Raw genomic sequence first — 18566 nt, 5'->3', positions numbered from 1 at the left:
TTTTGGCGAAAGCTGTTAGGGGAGGACGGTGGAATTCTCCTGGGTCTCCAAGCACATGTATTTCTTCAGAGTCTTTGAGTACTAAGGACACATACAAAAATTTGGGGTCACTGATTTTGCTTTCACAGGGGAATTCTGTGATACTGGTCCTGCGTCTGAGAGCAGGGCTTGCCAAATAGTTAAGTGTGATATGTTGGGCTTCCTTAGTGGCTCAGTGGTAATGAATTCACCTGCCAATGCAGGAGATGCAGGTTTGATTCCTGGATCAGAAAGATGTCCTGGAGAAGGAAATGACAACCCACTCAAGCATCCTTGCCTGGGAAATCCCATGAACAGGGAAGCCTGATGGGCTACAGTCCATAACAAAAGATACAACAAAAGTGATATGTTTCCAGGGCTTTGGGGAATTTCAGTACAAAAATTGGTGTTGTGTGCTGGCCTCAAACCCAGAAGAGCCGCCCCCCTGCCCTCCGCCAGCCATGGTGGGAAGTGGTGTTGTGTACATGTGCTCTGTGTGTTTTTAAGTTGAACCTTGTTTTATTTTTCTAAAGGCATAAGCTGAGTGTTACAATCCTGAGGAAAGGCTTGTAGAACATATTTAATTAGAGACCTTTCTCAATTTTATGTGAACAGTATAATTGAAATTATTACTGGCAGTTTCTCAGTATACAGACTATAGATTCAGTTCTAGCCTTGAGTTTTATGAATGAACCAAAAAAAGCGCCACCCCATCAATTTCAGTTCTTCTAGTCCACATCCCTTTTGAAAAAAACCCCTCAAATCTCAAATGTATTCTCCCTTGAAGTTATATTTCATCCAAGGGAAGAGATTTCATGTGCTTATTCAGTATCTCAGCTTGTAACACTTTAAGATGTTTGTATGTAAAACTGATGAATAATATTTGCCACTGGAATATTTATAGCTACAATTTACAAATCTAGGGAAATTCTATTTTAGAAATCTTTACAATCAATAACATTTATTAATTATGCTGTGTGGATTATGTAAGCAAAATTAAGAATCCTATTTGCCTTCCTACTTCTCAGCCCATCTTAGTTGCCAGTCTGTTGACTGTATTTTTGGGCTCAAGGTCAGCCAAGGATTAATAGCTTTAGGTCTATTTGCTTTGCCTCTTTTTAAGCTGAATTTAGCTCTTGGGATAACAACATTTTGCCTGTGTACTTGACTGAAATTTTAATCTTGACCTTTGGTTATAATTTTGGATCACACAATCAATTCTAGTAAGATGAGAAATCAGAACATATAAAGCAAACCTAATTGCATTTTTAATGACATTTTAAAAAGTAGTGGAAAAATAAAATAGTCTGAATAACAGCTATTGTCTTTTAAGTTTTGTAAATCATTTTTTAAAAGAGCAAAACATATTTTTCCTTATGGTGGATGATGCTACTGTAATATTATTTGCTTGAAAATATTGGTTAAAAATCACATTATTGAAAGAGATTTCAGCCCAGCAGCTCTTTGATTTGTCACTTGATAAATGGTTTAAGTTAAACAGTTTGGAGAAATCTAGGTTTTCTGAATGCAGGAGTTCATATGTTGACTACTTTTTATTCCCCTTATATCCAGTCTAATACAGATACTCTTCCCAGATAATGAAGACTTTGAGATGAGGAGAGACTGTTCTCTCAGATTATTATAGCTCAAGTCTTTCTGCAAAGATAGAGAGTAGATCTCACCCCTGTTTTGGGAACTTTACCAGTAAGCCCTACTCTTGGTCTAGGTTGAAATGAAACTGTAATCATGGGGCATTCCATGGGACTGTGGTGCCCTGAGAAAGTGAAAGTAGTATGCCTGGTCTTGTGCTTACAATGGGAAGGGGTATGGTTGAGAAGAGAATTCTTTTTAAACTTGTGCAACGCTAGTTTTACAACCAAGACATCACCTTTAACCTGTCACCTTGCTGATGAAGAATCCTCACAGCCAATACATACCTCTGAGGAAGCAGCCACACCCTTTCAAAGATCAAGGCAAACTTTCCAATACTTACTTACATTTTCAAGACAGAAAAACAGACAAAATTTGTTCTTTTTTGTTATAGAAATAATTTGTGTTCCCTGTAGACATTTTAGAAAATGTAGACAGTCTTATAGAAGTAAATCAATAAAATATATATTACCCATGCATCTATGACCCAGTGATATCCACTACTAACATTCTGGTACCCAGAAAAAGCTGGGTAATCAGCATTTCCCTAAGCAGTGCTCCAGACAACACCCAGGGGGAAGGGGTTGCTTGGTTTATACAGGAAGAAGAGATACAGGGAGATTAAATAATTTGCTAAAGTTATCCAGTGAGAAAGTGGCAAAACCAAAATGAAGATGCCTGGCTCTGGGACCTTTTTGCAACTGCCAGAGGGCCGAGTCTTTTCACAGTCCCAGAGCTTTTCACGGTTAGTTTTCTCCAGCTCATGGCTAAAGAAAGGGCCAGCCTCCTCAACAGAACTCAGTGCACCGTGCCCAAGGATGGATAAGGAAATGATATGTGTCAGAGCAGTTGTGTTATCAAATTGTAGCTACAGTTTCACCCTATAAACTCCTGTAAGAGAGGGGAGGAGGGAGTGACTGGGGTGGATTTAGAGTCTTGCACTTCGGAACTTGTTAGCTTAAAGAAGTCTTGCGAGAACTGCCCTAACAAAGAAAACTGACTGCTAGCTTTTGCTACAAAGACCACTAGAGCTAAACTATAGTGAAAACGAATTTCTTGTCCTCAGCTCCCTCCAGAAAGAAGTTTTGGGGTAGCCCAGGTGGTAATGACCAACATTTCAGAGGCTCTAGCCCATCTCCAGGTAGAATATGTATTGGTATTGAGCACTGAGGCTGTTAGTGCATAGATATTGCCGAAAATCTGAGCATTAGTGTCTTTCCCCTTCCTAAAATAAGCATCAATGTAGTCTAAGTGTATCAGAAAAGTCATAAGTTTGCATTTCAAGGTAGGAACGTGGACATGCTCCATTAACCAGCATCCAAACAACTGCTGTGTTGCTGAAGCTTATCTTCCTTAATGGAGGCATTATCACAGCAACCAGCATCTTTTCATAGACCTTAACACCTTCTACCAAATATTGGCAATACAATCCACTCAAAATTCTAGTCATCCGGTTCATACCCCGGAATAATCTACTGTTTGCTAAGTAATTTGCATAGAGAAGTTAGCCTCTCATTTTGAGATACCCCAAAACCACTTATTTTGAAATCATGAAGTCAGTATATTAGAGCTGGAAGGGATACTAGAGATTATTCATCCCCACCTTGCCATTTTATAGATCTAGAAAGTGAGATCACTATAACTAAAGAACCCTCAGCTCAAAATTTTCAGGGGACTTGATCAGAGGGACCCAGCTAGTGAATAATGGAGTTCAGACTTTCTGATTCCAATCCAAAAGTTTTTCAGCTAGCTTCTCTGATGAGTGCCACAAATCGATATGGATGGGGAAGGAAGAAAGATAAGACATAATCCTCACCCTGTGTTACTTCTGTTTACTTCAGGGGTCACTTTGATGAGATCGTAAGACTGGCCCCTTTAAAACCTAGAAGAAGTGATGAGGCTAATGATAGATTAACACCAAGTGGATAAAACTACTCATTAAAACTCAGAAGCAGTATAAACACTCACTGATATCACGCGGAAGAGTGGAAGGTTGTTAAAGGTGACTATGCAGAAGTTTGTAGGAATTTATACATCCTGAAACTCACTGAGACTCAGTGAGTCAGCATTTTAATCTTGGAGCCAATAGGTCATTAGCAAATATTACTGTAGAACTCTCTTTAATTCAGTTAATTCTATGCTCTTGGCTTTTGCCAGGTGCACTTACATACACATCATGTGAAACATTCCAGAAGACATCTTCTTCATATGAACATGCTTGTGAGACTCTAAAATCAACTATGGAGAATTCTGACTTTGTAGAATTGACATTCATTAGCAGTTTTTCTATTCACAATACTAGATTAAGAGAAATATCCCAGTTTGTTAAAGTTCATGATATACAACCTTGTATCTGCTTCTGGTACTTATAACTGTGTATTCAAACTACAAATTTTGACTAGTTGTGTTGGCAACCCACTATAGGAAGATTAAAGTCTATAGAGTTGTGAAATGTAAGATATATTTACTGTAACATAAAATTCCATGCAGTCACTAAAAGCACATCAGTGTTTCATTGTTATCCTTTAGTATATCCTGTTTCTGATGCTGATGGAATTTTGTTTTTCTTATTGAATCTACACATAGGAAAAAAAGTTTCCAAGAGCACACATGACTTTCCTGTACCTCATTAGGCATAGAGCTTAGACTCAATTTGAACTTGCTACACTGCCTACCAAACTGGTATCTTCTTCCTGACTTCCCTGTTTTGTGAATGGTACCATCATTCTCCTGGTCACCCAGGTCATATGTTAGTCTTCCTTGGTGTGCCCCTTTCCCTTGCCTCCCAAGTCCCGCAAGTCTTCCCTTGAACTTTCTCTCTCTCTCTCACCTGTTCTATCTTCCTCATTCCACTGCCACCAACATCATTTATACTCCTGTGAGTGAAGCAAAGGCTTGACGTAAGGGAGAGTATACACTCGCCTCAAGTATGTCTCCTCCTGGGGGCAGCAGAGCTGAGGTGGAGGGATGGAAGAGGAGAAGGTGTTTGGGGTCATGGACCTGTGGTAATGCCATTTCAAACTTCCCTCTCTTCACCCCTTTAATATGACTTACAGAACCTGGGAAACCTGGTCCCAGGGCAATGCACTTAATTGCCACTGCCATTCACCTTTTCTTTGTGGAGCATTGTAACAAGCTACTCAGAGAGCTCTTTGAGAGGTCACGTTCTCCTGGGGGCAAGACCAATTGACCATCTAAGCATTCTTAACTCAGTTTTATTTTACCTAGAGACAAGGAGAATGCTGAGCTAAGGAGAATGAAATTGCTTTTTCTCCTAAAGAAACAGTTGCAGACTTTGATGTTGGATTGATAGGAATACAGTTCCAGGATGTGTTGACCTTCCATCAGGGATGTAACCTCTTGGTGTGCCTCTTTGAATCCCATCACACATAACTCAATAAAGAAAGAGGGAAACAGAGACTCTCTCTGGAGACATGGAGTTTAGGTGAAACAAATCTTAAAAACGTGGTTAGTTTGGTCAAAATATGAGTACAGATGCTGATAATTCAGGTTCCTTGATAACCTTTATTATTTCGAGTACTTATCATATTATGATGTTTAGATGTCTCTCCTCTGCCTGGGCTCAAATTCTGTCCCTGACCATGACTAGCTGTGGGCTCTGGGGAAGCTATTTAACTGTGCTATACCTCACTTTCCATGCCTGCTACAGGTAGTAATAGTACCCGTCTCACAGAGCGATTGTGTACCTACCTAGGACCATGATGGCTTATCAGTACTTAATAATTATTTGTGAGTTATTTTACTACAGAAATTTTCTATAGACTTCTTTAGAAAGCTAAGCTTAAATAATTCCTTTGTCACATTGATAGCTGAGTTTAGGGAAGAGAATTTGGCCAAAGGATACTCTTCTATTAATCAAACTGAGCTGAAGATAGTCTGTCTCTCTCTGTGAAGAGAAGTGAAAACCAGATACGCATTTTGAATATTTTATGACAGCACTTGAGAAACGATAGGATATCTCCATTCCCACCTTTGGACAGGTTCTTGGAATTGCCTTCTGTGTCCCATTCAAGATGGCTAGAAGTCAATTAGAATTTCTCCCTGGAAGTTGTAGACTAGGGGCACTAGATACTTTTCATTATCGTGGTTGGCCTGAATTGGTCTGCCTCTAATATCCCAAGCTTTTGAAGCCCGCATCCTTTATTAGACATGCTAGTATGTACTAGCTTAGGACATTTATAAGTGTCATGCTGCTGCTGCTGCTGCTGCTAAGTCACTTCAGTCGTGTCCGACTCTGTGCAACCCCATAGACGACAGCCCACCAGGCTCCCCCGTCCCTGGGATTCTCCAGGCAAGAACACTGGCATGGGTTGCCATTTCCTTCTCCAATGCATGAAAGTGAAAAGTGAAAGGGAAGTCGCTCAGTCGTGTCTGACTCCTAGCAACCCCATAGACTGCAGCCTACCAGGCTCCTCCGTCCATGGGATTTTCCAGGCAAGAGTACTGGAGTGGGGTGCCATTGCCTTCTCCGTTATAAGTGTCATAGATTGTTATTTAATTTCTTACAGGTTCACTTTAAATTTCACTCAGCCATAGCTCTTATTGGAGAAGGATACAGTCATATTTCTCTTTTCTTCACAGGAATGTATAAGGATGGTGAACTACTTGCTGATTGATAGGTCTAAAATTATGTTTGTCTCACACATTTGGAAATGTCATTTCTCAAAGGGAAGGTGTTAAATAGCCTTCTCTGGAGATCTTTTAAAAGAATGTAGTTTCTCACCTGATTGAGGTGATGAAAGTGAGGTCTTGGGGGACAATGGAACGGCCTCTGCTTCCAAAATTGGAATTATTTGAACTTGAGTTTGAATGCACATTTGAAAATAATGTGTTAAAAGTATCCTTTTAATGTGTTAATGTGTTAAATGTATCCTTCTGTGGCAGGCGAGTCTGTTCAGAGCATGGGGCTGGGATCCATCCCAGGCCAAGGATGCAGGTACATGGAAAAGGGTTCTTTAGTTCAGAAATCAGAAGAAAAGGGTAGAGAACAATTATAAAAGTAGGAGAGCAGGTCTCGGGTAAGATGGGCACGTTCACCTGGCATCGTGACACCAGTGAGCTGGGTCTGGCAGAGAAAAGGTGTATTAGGTTTCTGTCACTGACATAATATTATCACACACTTAGTGGCTTTAAACAAGACATGTTTATTCTCTAGGTCAGAAGTCTGAATCTTACCTAGCTAAAATTAAACTCTCCATTTGGAAGTCTCACAGTAGTCTCAGACTTAGAATGTCCACAGTGGAGCACATGTTGTTCAACCCAAACCTGCTTCTACTACTGTCTTCCCCATCTCGTTAAATACCGATTCCATTCTGGAACTGACCAGGTTAAAAATTCTGCACTCCTCTTTCTTATAAGCCCCATTCAGCAAATCCAGTTGACTCTACCTTCAAAATTATATTATCAAAATCTGATTATTTCTCACTGTCTCTAGTTTGGATTCCTGCAGTAGCATCTTTAACTGGTTTTGCTTCTTCTACTCATGTGTTTTATTAATGTATCCTCAGCACAGTAGCCAGAATGGTCCTGCTAATGTGTAAGCCAGATCTGTTACTCTTCTCCTCCCCACCAGCTGGTCCATCTTACTCAAAGTCAAAGACCTTCTGATGGCCTAAGAGGGCAGGGAAGCCCATCCCTTTGGCTAGTGATGCTGTATGTCTACCTCATAGGCTGTTTGGACCAACACAGCTTCAAACTGTCAAAGTCTCCCACCTTCTCATAATCATGGGTTATTCTAGGTCAAGGAGGCAGATTTCAAGTCAAATAGGAGCTTTCGGTCCCTGCACATGCTCCGGCCCACCCCTGCCTTCTCCCAGTCCCATTGTGATACCCACCAGAGTCTAAGTGGAGAGCTTTCCCTGCTAACTCAAAAAGGTGATAGAAAAATACTTTCCCACAAGGTTCCAAACTCTTCAAACCGATGACAAGCCCAAGGGCATTTTCTGGTTCCCCTTCTCCAGTACCCAGTTGAGCTAATCCCTGAAGCAGCAGCTGGGCGGAAACATAAACCAGTTGGTGTTTGAGGAGGGCAGATTTTCTTGGAAAAAGAGAATGCGAGGGAATTGTTCCTATTTAAAGTTAACCACATCCGTCTTCCGAAAGCTTTCTGCTCCAGTGCCACACTCCTAGGGACTCTGTGCAGGAGACACAAGAGACAGGCTTCTTCGAGAAGAGCTGTTCCTCACTGTTGAATCGGCAGCTGGTAACGAGATGAAGGATGTAGACAAAAGGTGCTTAAAGGGTGTCAGGGTGGGTGTGGTGAGGTATTCACCCTTGTTCCTCCCCTTGCACTGTCCTTGGTATCGACAGGGTTCAGTGCATGTTTATTGAATTGAATTCATACATTTTAAAAATGAATGAACATATCCGATGATAAATCAATCACACAAATAAGGCCTAGAAAATGGACCTTTTGTTATTACTGAAATTCAGTATCAGTATAGCCAGGAAACTGAGAAGGGGGCTAAGATTGGCCAAGGGCCTTTTGGGGCATCTGAGGTGTCAGTGGGGTTGATGTGTTGTGTCCTGCTTTTGTCTGGTAGGTCATTGCTTGTGAACAGCAGTATGATTCTTCCTATGACGCTCGCTGTGACGTCTGGTCCTTGGGGATCACAGCTATTGAACTGGGGGACGGAGATCCTCCCCTCTTTGACATGCATCCTGTGAAAACGCTCTTTAAGATTCCAAGGTAGGACACAAGATGGCGCTCTTGGCTCATTAGTTCTTTGTGAACGAGGCTCGTTAGGATAATAAATGGTTGGTAAACAGTTTCTCTCCAAACCTGTGAAAGCCTGATTGTAAAATGTATTTCTCTTTTAAGGGGGCGTCGGGGGTCGGCACGAGGGAAGAGGGAATAGAGGGTTTCCTGAAAGACAACATATTCCCAGGATAATAGGAGTATGTTGTAACAATCGCATATTTTCAGTACTCCAATTTTTCTGAGATGTTCATTTTTTAGGCTTTGCATGGCAAGACTAAAAATGCAGCTTTGGCTTAAGAACTCTGTCTAAATACTAGTGTTTTCTTTTTAAATTATATAATCATATCTGCTCTTTTTTTTTTTTTCAGTTTGAATCTTTTTCCAGTATGCTGAAAAATTTAGGGATGAAAAAAAATGTGTACCAGCACTAAAAAATTTTAGAAAAATATTACATCAGTCATGATTTTCTCTCTAACCCTTTATTTCTGTCTCAGTGGGAAACGGTGCTGAAAGAGGTCTGTTTGAAGGGTATTTAAATGCCAATATATTTTTTATTGTCTATATTCATTAGGGTTTTGTACAAGAGGTTTGTTGGTTGTCTTTCATCAGAATAGGGCTGATGTTTGGCCTACTCCAGGCACTAGTTACAGAAAATGAAGCTATCTGGGAGCTCCATGCAGGCCTGTTGCAGCTTGAAAGCTTTGTGCCTTTCACATTTCTCTTGCAAAGAAAGGCTCTGGCCGGCTGGGAGCCATTTAACTGCTTTAACAATACAAGTGTTAACCTTTCCTTATCTGCACAATCACACAGCTATCACAGCCTTTAAAAATTTCTCCTGATTGCAATTTGCATTTCTGATTAGGCCTATTTATATGCAGATGAGGCTCTGTGGCATTCATCATCATAATGTTATGGTTTTATACCTAGTCCAGATGTGAACAACCACCCACCATTATTCCCAAAATGATTCCCAACCAAGTCAGAGTTGGTCTTTTTGACTTTTCCAAAGTATAAAAACAGGTCCAGATGATTAGGACAAAGCTCCTGGCTTTTTAAATGAATAGTCTGATGAATGTTCAAAATAATGTAAGAATGCAGGACCCCAAAACAGTATTGTGTAAAGTAATATGTCAGAAAATGATAGATGGTATCTGGAATAATTTATCTGTGTGTTTTGATTTTTTACAAATGGCTTACTCTTTATTTACTGTAGCCACATAATTTCTCAATTACCAGAATTAAGGTGTGGTTTCTGATTAGCTTGGAGAAGGGAATGGCAACCCACTCCAGTATTCTTGCCTGGAGAATCCTATGGACAGAGGAGCCTGGTGGGCTACAGTCCATGAGGTCGCAGAGTCAGACACAACTGAGTGACTAACACTTTCACTTTTCTGATTAGCAAGACATATGTAATTTTAATAGGCGATCATCTACTTGGGTATGTTTTCTGTCTTTTTCTGATGTGCATTTGTATACAGATCAAATGTTCAAAAATTTCAGAGTGATAAATATGAGGCAGCTTTGAAAGTGTGTGTATGGGTACACATGTACTCACTTGAATGTGTATGCGTCTAACAGACCCTTTATCTCCAGTGACTCCTCTTAGTTTGCTTCTGTGCCCAGCCAAACCTCCACTCTCTAATAACTTTTATACTCTCACTCCCCTCCCTTCTTCTGTCGTGGGAGGAGCTTCCAGATCTGAAACACAAATAACCAAGCCTCCCACTGCTTGCCTCAGGACAGGGCAAACTTCAGGAACAGGTGAATTGCTAAAAAAGGATCTTAGGAGTGACACGGATCCTTATCCCAAAGTAGGTTGAAGCTTTCTCTCCTCCTGGTGTAACCTCTGGCTCTTTCACCGTCTCTTGGTTCCTGTGCAAGTGATGAATCAGATTCGAACTAGGGAATGTCAACACTAGTTGGTTAGCAGGCCCTCAGTGTGATTACGTGTGCTGGACACTTGCCTTTATCACAACCTTAATGGCCAGCTTGACATTTTTGGACAGGAAGGATGGAGGTTTTATTTTTTTTTAAATGTAGCATGTTTATGATTACCGCATAGCTTTTTACACTCACCAAGTTTTTTACTTAGAAAGTATCTTGTTAATTAGAATTACAGAATTTTCTTAGGAAGGGTTGTAGATTGCCAAGTGTGTTTGTGTGTGTGTGTATGCGCATGTGTTTATCCTCTTAATCTTGGGTGGTAAAAACAGTATCCTTTCCCCAGAAAACTTCTTTGATGGAGAAATTTAATATTTACACATTTCAGATAGGCACTCAGGTTATCTACCTGTGTGTTTCATGGGGCTCTCTCTCTCATTCTATCTCAGCATTTCCTTTCCTAAAGCTAATGGTAAGTAATGACAAAAATCCTTTGAACCTATTTGGTTTCAGAATGTTTTTCTTCCTCTTTGGTTATGAGTGTTGTTGGTGTTCTGGAGCTCTCTTCAATTAAACAATGAAGTCCATTGCAGAGTGCTCTTGGGGGCCAGAGTACTGTGTCTTACCTGCCTCTTGCCTACACCTTTCTCTGATTGGAAATAAATTGAGTAAATCACCAAGTAAGGGAAGAAAAGAAAACCTGCCCCGAGTCAGGGAAGGAGTGACTTTCGTGAGTAATAAAGGACTTGGGACTTAACACAGCGCTGGTTACATGTGAGGAGGGAGCCTCAGATGTCAACAGAACAGATGGTTCCCGGGGTTCCTGGGGCTTTGTCAGAAAACAGGTGAGATCTGCCTAGCTGTGCTTGATTTGCCTGAACAGGGGTCTTCTGCTTTCTGCTCTCTGCCTCCACTCACCTCCCCCTTTCTTTTGACCTTCACTTTAGAAGATGACACGTGGGGTATTCGTGACCTGTCTCTGATCACGACGTGACTCGCAATCTTTCCTTCATTGCAAACACATGGAAATTATCTGCTGATTGGCAGAGCAGCCACGGTTTGCTGAACTTGTCAGCATGTGTCATCTTGTCTGATGCCTTTGCTCCAAAAAAGTCACCCCTCTCTGACAGCCACTGCTCTGTCTGCTATTTTTCTCCAGGAGTTAGAGGAGAGGAAAAGAAGGAAAACTGTTTCTCTAGGCATCAGTGGGTTCAACAACCTCTCTCTCAAGATTCTCTCCTGAGGACTCCTGTAGAATTCCAAAGGCTTAGAAGGATCTTGCAGATGACCTGGATAGATTTTTCACTTAAAAGGAGCTCTACTTCATAGATGTATTTGCAAGAACCCATGGAGTTAGGAGAAATATACAATTACGTACCTTTCTTGGCAACCAGGTATCTTTCCTTAGTTTGGAGTCTTTGGCTAATGACCTCTTTGACCTCCACAGATGGGGTCAGGGAGGCAGTGGGGACCAGCGTGGGTGCGTTTACTGGGTGAGGATTAAGAGCCCTGTCACTGGCCAGTTTATTGGAGCCAGATAGCAGCTGAATCTGTGTGGAGTCTTACTGCACATTGAGAACTACCATTGCATTCCTGTGGGAAAATGCAGAGTGCTTTTAAGATTCCCAGCAGAAATGTCCTTGTCTGAGAGTGGATGGGACAGAATGGCTTGAACATTCCAGTCCCTGAAGCCAGTGACTTTTCCTTCCTAAAGAGGAGTTTTCCTCTAGTACACAATTTGGGAAAAGAACTCATGATAATTCCAATTTACGTTCAGGCTTGTTTTCCTCACCAAATTTAAATTGTTCCAAACTGTCCCCAGCTATATTAGTTTCTGAGGACTGCCACAACAAATTACTGCAAACCTGGTGTCTTAACACAAGAGAAATGTATTCTCTCCCAGTTCTAGAAGCCAGATGTCCAAAATCAGGATGTCAGCAGAGCCCTGCTCCCTCTGCAGGCCCTAGAGGAGAATCCTTTCTGCTACTTCCAGATTCTGTGGCTTCTGGGGTTCCTTAGTTTGTGGCAGCGTCACTCCAATCTCTGCCTCCATCTTCACATGGCTTTCTTCACTGACTCTCTATGCATTTTTCTTTTCTGTCTGATGGGTGAGGACACTCACTGAACTTAGGCCTCATCCTAATTTAGGGTGATTTCATCTCAAGATCCTTGTCTGAATTATATTCGCATGCATGCGTCATTCAGCTGTGTTCAACCCTTTGTGACCCCATGGACTGCAGCCCACCAGGCTTCTCTGTCCATGGGATTATCCCGGCAGGAATACTGGAGTGAGTAGCCATTTCCTCCTCCAGGGGATCTTCCTGATCAGGGATCAAACCCACAGCTCCTGTGACTTCTGCATTGGCAGGCAGATTCTTTACTACTGAGACACCTGGAAAGCCCTAGCTTAGATTTATTGAGTGCCATCTATGTGGCAGGCACAGTGCTATGCAATTCACAAAAGCAAATGTGTTCAGTTCCCACAGTGACTCTTGAGGTAGATGTTATCACCCCTTTTTACTCTAGAGGAGAAAACTGGAATTCCAGGGAGAAAGCCCTGCTCTCGCACCAGTGGAGGGAAAATGGTTTGAATCTGTAAAATTTGACTCCAAAGACCTCCCATTTTGCAACTGCTTTGAAAAGGTAGAGCCCTTTCTTAAGTTGTATTTATTTATTAATGGATTGTGATTTCAGCACTGAGGGGGCTGTAGTATAAAGAAACGAATAGGAGGGAACTGTTCTCGGAGCTTTCTGAGAGGCTGTTCCTGGGTTATATATATTTGACTTGAATAAAATTTTCCAGTGGGAAAAAAAATGAAAATGATACCCCAGTCTTTAAGAAGCTTACAGTTTACCTTCCTTCTCCATGCTCCCATTTCAAACTGACGGAGGAAACCTGAGAGTTAGAATTTTATTAGCATCAGTGTGTCAGTCAAGGAACTGAAGAATAGAAATCAAATGTCATCACAGGTGAGCACAGGCCCTGCTTGGTTCTGTGATTAATGACTCCCAAACCAGAAATCCCTCCCTTCAAACTCCCCTTCAGGCAACTGCCTTTTAGTTCCCGATTTAGAACACTTAAGGCCAGTGTTTGAAATAAAGAATTGAAGAACATGTGTTACATAAAAGAGGAGCAGCATTTCAGGTTGTCATTGTTGGTGCCCAGTCGTTTCCATACCTTTCCATGCTCCTTGCAAAGCCTGCGCCTGCCATGACCATCAGGGCTGTTTCTGGTAGCATCTCCTCCCCTTCATTTTCCTCTTGTTTTTTCAGTAGGAAAGCCTCACTTTGGTTGTGGAGGAAACAGAAATCTGTTCCTGGCATCCTGCTTTGGAATGCATTTTCTCATGGAAACTTTTAAGTGGTTATTCGGGAGGAGGCGATAAAACAACTGAAGTTCTCACTCTTGGAGTATTATTAGACTCATGGCCAGGGTGAGTTTTATAATTGAGTTCGAGGACGGCCTGTGTCTTAAACTTCGTGCTTATGGGATAAAATGCTTTCCATGCTCTAAACTATCCATTCACAAGAGTCCTTTGGAACACAGTCTGCTGGAGATTAGGGATGACCATGCCCTCCAACCCAGGACATCTCTAACTTGGTTCTTGCTAAGTCAGGCTTGGGCTGAGTGCTTGAAGTGCAAGATGAATAAGACAGGATATTTTTTTTTTTTTTGTCTGAAGGAGAACGTAGTTTTACATTCCATTCACTGCTCCACTCACTGGCAGAGTTAAAATGGGCAGAAGTCAAACAGCAAAAAAAAAAAAGCAAAGAGAAGGGACTGAGAAAGCAGGAGTCTATGTGACAGATTTCCTCAGGGTCTCAACGCCTACAGTTGACTCCTGTTCTGAAACACACTCCTTGGGATGAATTTTCATCTAATTTCATTGAATTTCCATCATTTTTAAAAGGTAAAGATTCCTTTTATTCTGACTTTCCTAATTCACAGACCAAATTGTTCCCACATGGGTGGCAACCCAGCTCCTCAGCTGTGAGATGCTGCGGAGGCAGCAGGGAGTCCTGAGTCACCAGTAATTGTCTCAGTATTATAGAATTGTCACAGGACATTTTCCCGTAAGGCTGTGAAATATAAGGAAAAGAAATTAAAACTAAACTATTGGCGGAATGTAATGAGTTAGGGGGGTGGGTGTTTAATGGCACAGTAAGGCTGGGTTTACCCTGGGGGAACTTTGGTTTCTCTTCATCAACCCAGGTCACTTAGCTATTGGCCCTCTGAGCAACGAACCCTCACAATCCAGGCTTCACTCATAAAGCAAGAAGAGCTGGGAGAATTAGCATCATTTAACATTTATTGAGTGCCTAAGAGCAAAAATAAGTTAAAACATACTCCAATAGAAAAACAATAGTCTTCTATGCCTCTTTTTCTTTCTTGGGAGATTTCTAGTTCCGTTTTAGTGGATTGTGGCCCCTACCTCTCAGGATGTCTTGGGGGTGCCCTCCTTCCCCCTAGAGTATCCTCTCCATTTCCTTGAGAACAGAGTAGCTGGAGGCAGCTGGCAGAAATGCCCCAGAAGGCTTCCACTCTGTGGAACATGTTTCCAAACTCTTTTTTTAACTTGAGTCGAGCAGTTGGGGCTGTTAGTTCCTGTGGAGGTGCAGCTTGCTGCCCCTCCTGACTCATGGCAGGCAGGGAAAGTTCATCTTTGCAGGGTTTCATCTGGAGATCAGGTGGCAAAGCAGGAGTGTGCCTCCAGGGAGTACTGGTCCCCATCCCTGTGGAGAGGAAGCCCACCTGGAGAGGAGGAAAAGGCTGGAGAATGAGAGATGTTGACTTCGAACTCTATCCAAGCTCTCTCCCTTCTGACTCTGATCTCATTATTTTGGCCCCAGTCACTTTGGCTAATTCCCACTTAGCTCCTAAATGGTGGAGAGATGGGCAAAGAGGGTAGGCAAGGCAACAGAACTCGAAATAGTACTGCAGGGTTTGTGGTACCCTCATTTCCTTTTGATTCCAGGGGGAAAAAAAAACCCCAAAAAACAAAACAGAGTAAAGGTGAAGAATAGTTAGATAGACTGTCTTTACAGGTTGGCATAGTAGTAGGGCAGGGATGGCATAAGGATGAACAGTGATAAGGTGGTAAAATGAAGGCTCATTACAGCTGCAGCTATCCTTCCTGAAAAGTCCTGAAATCAGGTGAAGCCAGGGTCATAAGAAAGAAAATATAGGGTAGTGGTCAAGCATTGATGTTTGTGTCAGTTATCTGCTGGTAGGTAACAAACCACCCCCAAACTTAATTGCACAATCACTTATTATTTCTCTTAGGTCTGGGCTCTTGAGTAGCTACTGGCTGGGCTTCCTTCTGCTTCCTTCCTGTGGTCAGCTGGGGATTTGGTTAGGGGCTGGCTGGTCTAGGATGACCTTGTCTGGGATGACTTGGCTCTGCTGTGTGTGTTTTCTCATCATCCAGCAGGCTGGCCAGGACTCTTCTTACATTGGTGATAGGGTTCCCAACATAGATACAGGGATGGGTAGAAAATTGGGCTGTTTTTACAATTCATTTACCCCAGTGTTCTGTAGTCAGTCTGCATGAGTTCAAATACCAGTTCTACTACTTTCAAACTGTATGGACTTGATCAAGTCACTTGTCTGTGCACCTCAGTTTCTTCCTCTGTAAAATGGAGATATGACTGAGGCTTATTAGCCTCATAGAGTTGTTGTGAGCAGTTAATGAATGTAAATTGCTCAGGACAGTATATAGAAAGCATTCGATTTTTGCTGGATGCTATCAAAGAATAAAACCTCAAAAGAGTATTTATATTGTAAGAAATTTGCTTTCCCTTGTAGCTCAGGAGTTGAAAACTTCTCTTCAAAAGGGTTACCTATGAGATCAATCATTTGAAAGTTTAGCTAAGTGATTTATTGATGATTATATGGGAAATTGAGAATGAAGACTGATTTCTCAATAAATCCTTACTATCAATACTTCTACTGCATCTGCCTGAGGGACTCTGCCATGAAATCCGTTATCACAATTCCTTTGTTGACAGCCAAGCTTCTCAGAGATGTGGACCCCCCCACCCCCACCCTGTCCCCATATATACCCATGAATGTGATGTCAGGACTGCCCCTTGGGAGCAGAGCTGGCCTTGGTCCCCTCTCTCATCATGTTTACAATGAGTGGTGATACTGTCATCCTCTGAGAACTGAGGCTGCAGGGCTTTCCTTTCCATTCAGTTTCATCTTTGTGGCAGCTTTGTACTTGGGGGGTGAGTTGTGTCATGGGGGCTTGGCTGCCTCCCTCTACAGGTCCCTTTAACCCTCTTGGTAGGTACAACCTCCCCCCATGTTCTAGTAATTTCATGTCCCTAGGTAAAGGGACAATAGTGAGAGCTCTGTCAAGATTGGGAATGTTTTTTTTTTTTTTCCAATCCAGACTGGAAAGGCTAAAAGTATTGGCAATGGGAGATTGAAACCCAAGCCATGTGAAGGGATTGTAAGGCGAGCACTTCGTTGCTCCAGATGAGTTCAGGTTTCTCAGCTCGGAGGAGTGATACCCCAGGGACTGAGCAGATGAGACTGCCCACCTACTGACAGTGATCTTGGAAGAATTCTGGAGGACCAGAACAGTGTTAGAAGAGTAGAAAGGGAGAATGTGCTTCAGTTCTTCAAAAAAGTAAAGAAAGCAGGACCTGCAGACTACTATCTGGTGAGCTTGATTTTATGCTAGACTAATTACTAAGGCTCTTCTTTTTTTTTTTTTTTTTGAATAGCTTATGAATTCTTAGAAGAGAAATCTGTGATCATTATGAACTGGCTGGATTCACTAAAAATAAGCCATGTCCAGCTAATGTTGTGGTTTGGTATTACTGCAAGACAAATGCAAATAGGTACTGTTTCAGACAGAATATTTTGGAATATTGCCCTTAGGTTAAAATCTGTTGTGATGTTTTTGTGGCCAAGATGGAGAAGCACAGGCTGGAGGATGACAGTGGTGATGGATCACAGCCCAGGAAGGATGTCTGTATTGAGGAGCATTGGGTGATGCTGTCAGTGTCACCATGGTGGGAGGTCCTGGAGGCCTTGGGTAGGGCTCTCTGCTGACCATCCTGTCTGCTGAATGTTTTAAAGTGTGTAGCGAGTTGGAGGACATTAGCCTATTGATCACATTCATGGAAGGGTAGCTGGTATGCTGAATGCCAGACTTGGAATCCCCCAAAGACCTCTGTCACCAAGAACAATGGGATTCTCTAACAAGTAAGTAAACTTGGAAACTCTGGTGAGCTGTATACACTGAGAGAGCCATGGCTTGAGAATACATGGATGGAAAATGACTTTAGTTGGGGCATAAGTGCAGTAGGTCAAACGGTAAGACAGTCTTTCATGATTAACATGAGGCTTGAAAGTCAGAACAAACACCACCCCCACACTGGCTCCATCCCAATCAGAACTCCTTTGGAAGGATGGATTCGTCATGGGCACCACACTCAAATTGCTGCAAGAGAGTCCTACCCTGGCAGAACGCTAGCAGAGCTGAAGCTGGCATTTCAAACTGGGATTCAGACACTTGGTTCTGTTCCTCTCTGTCATGGTCCATCCTTTCATCTCTGGGGATGGGGCACACAAATGGCACCAAACTTAAGCAGAATGTTTTACACTCAGATAACAAGGCCTGTGTAAACTGTTTCCTTCAGCACCCTCCCTACGCTCCATGGGTACCAATAGAGAGGAATGTGAGTCGTCAACAACTGCAGGGCTGGAGCCATTCCTTAGGCAGTGAGTCTCACCCAGCACAGAGATCCTTAGTCCTAAATACAGCTTAGAATCCCCTGGAAGCTTTGAAAAATACCAGTGCCTGGGCACCACCACCAGAGACACCAGTGTAATCAGTCTGGAGTCAAGCTCAGCATTTATATTAATATATAATTAATTTTACAAATATATACATTTGTAATAACATGCATACTGTTTGCATTTTAAGTTCCCCCAGATGACTCTAAAGTACATCCACAGTTGAGAAAAACCTGGCCCTGAAACAGCTATCAGATGGTTGTCTCTTTATTTATATTTCAAAACTACAGTGTCTCTTCTGGAAATTCTGGTTCCTACCTTCCCCATTCCCACCTCATGGTTGAGAATCGAGAAATTAGAGAAGATACAGATGGGAGTGTTTTGTAAGTTATGAAGAATGTAAAAGCAGGAAAAATAAAAAGGATTTCAGCAGAATAGTCAGGGATGACTGTCTGGGGTTGAATTGTGGTATGTCTCCCATTAAAAAGGTATGTTGAAGCCCTAACCCCACTATACTGCAGAACTGACATATTTGGACATGAGGTC

At 42.1% G+C, this 18566-nt stretch overlaps 2 protein-coding genes across 2 annotated transcripts in view; both read left to right on the top strand.

Moving 5' to 3' along the window:
• LOC145541435 (myosin-IIIb-like) overlaps positions 1-8381 on the top strand; it is a 132652-nt gene extending 124271 nt beyond the window's left edge. The window contains exon 8 of the mRNA XM_081577886.1: positions 8232-8381. Coding sequence (XP_081434012.1) covers positions 8232-8381 — 150 coding nt within the window. The remainder of the gene's footprint in view (positions 1-8231) is intronic.
• The window catches only part of MYO3B (myosin IIIB), a 442575-nt gene continuing 432302 nt past the window's right edge, over positions 8294-18566 (top strand). The window contains exon 1 of the mRNA XM_081577885.1: positions 8294-8377. The gene's annotated coding sequence lies outside the window, so the exon portion shown is untranslated. The remainder of the gene's footprint in view (positions 8378-18566) is intronic.

The sequence above is a fragment of the Giraffa tippelskirchi genome, chromosome 3 (genome assembly GCF_054371585.1).
Source record: "Giraffa tippelskirchi isolate mGirTip1 chromosome 3, T2T-mGirTip1v1.2.pri, whole genome shotgun sequence".
Classification (NCBI taxonomy): Eukaryota; Metazoa; Chordata; class Mammalia; order Artiodactyla; family Giraffidae; genus Giraffa; species Giraffa tippelskirchi.
Note: the sequence above shows the minus strand (reverse complement) of the source record. Positions and strands in the feature narration are given on the sequence as shown.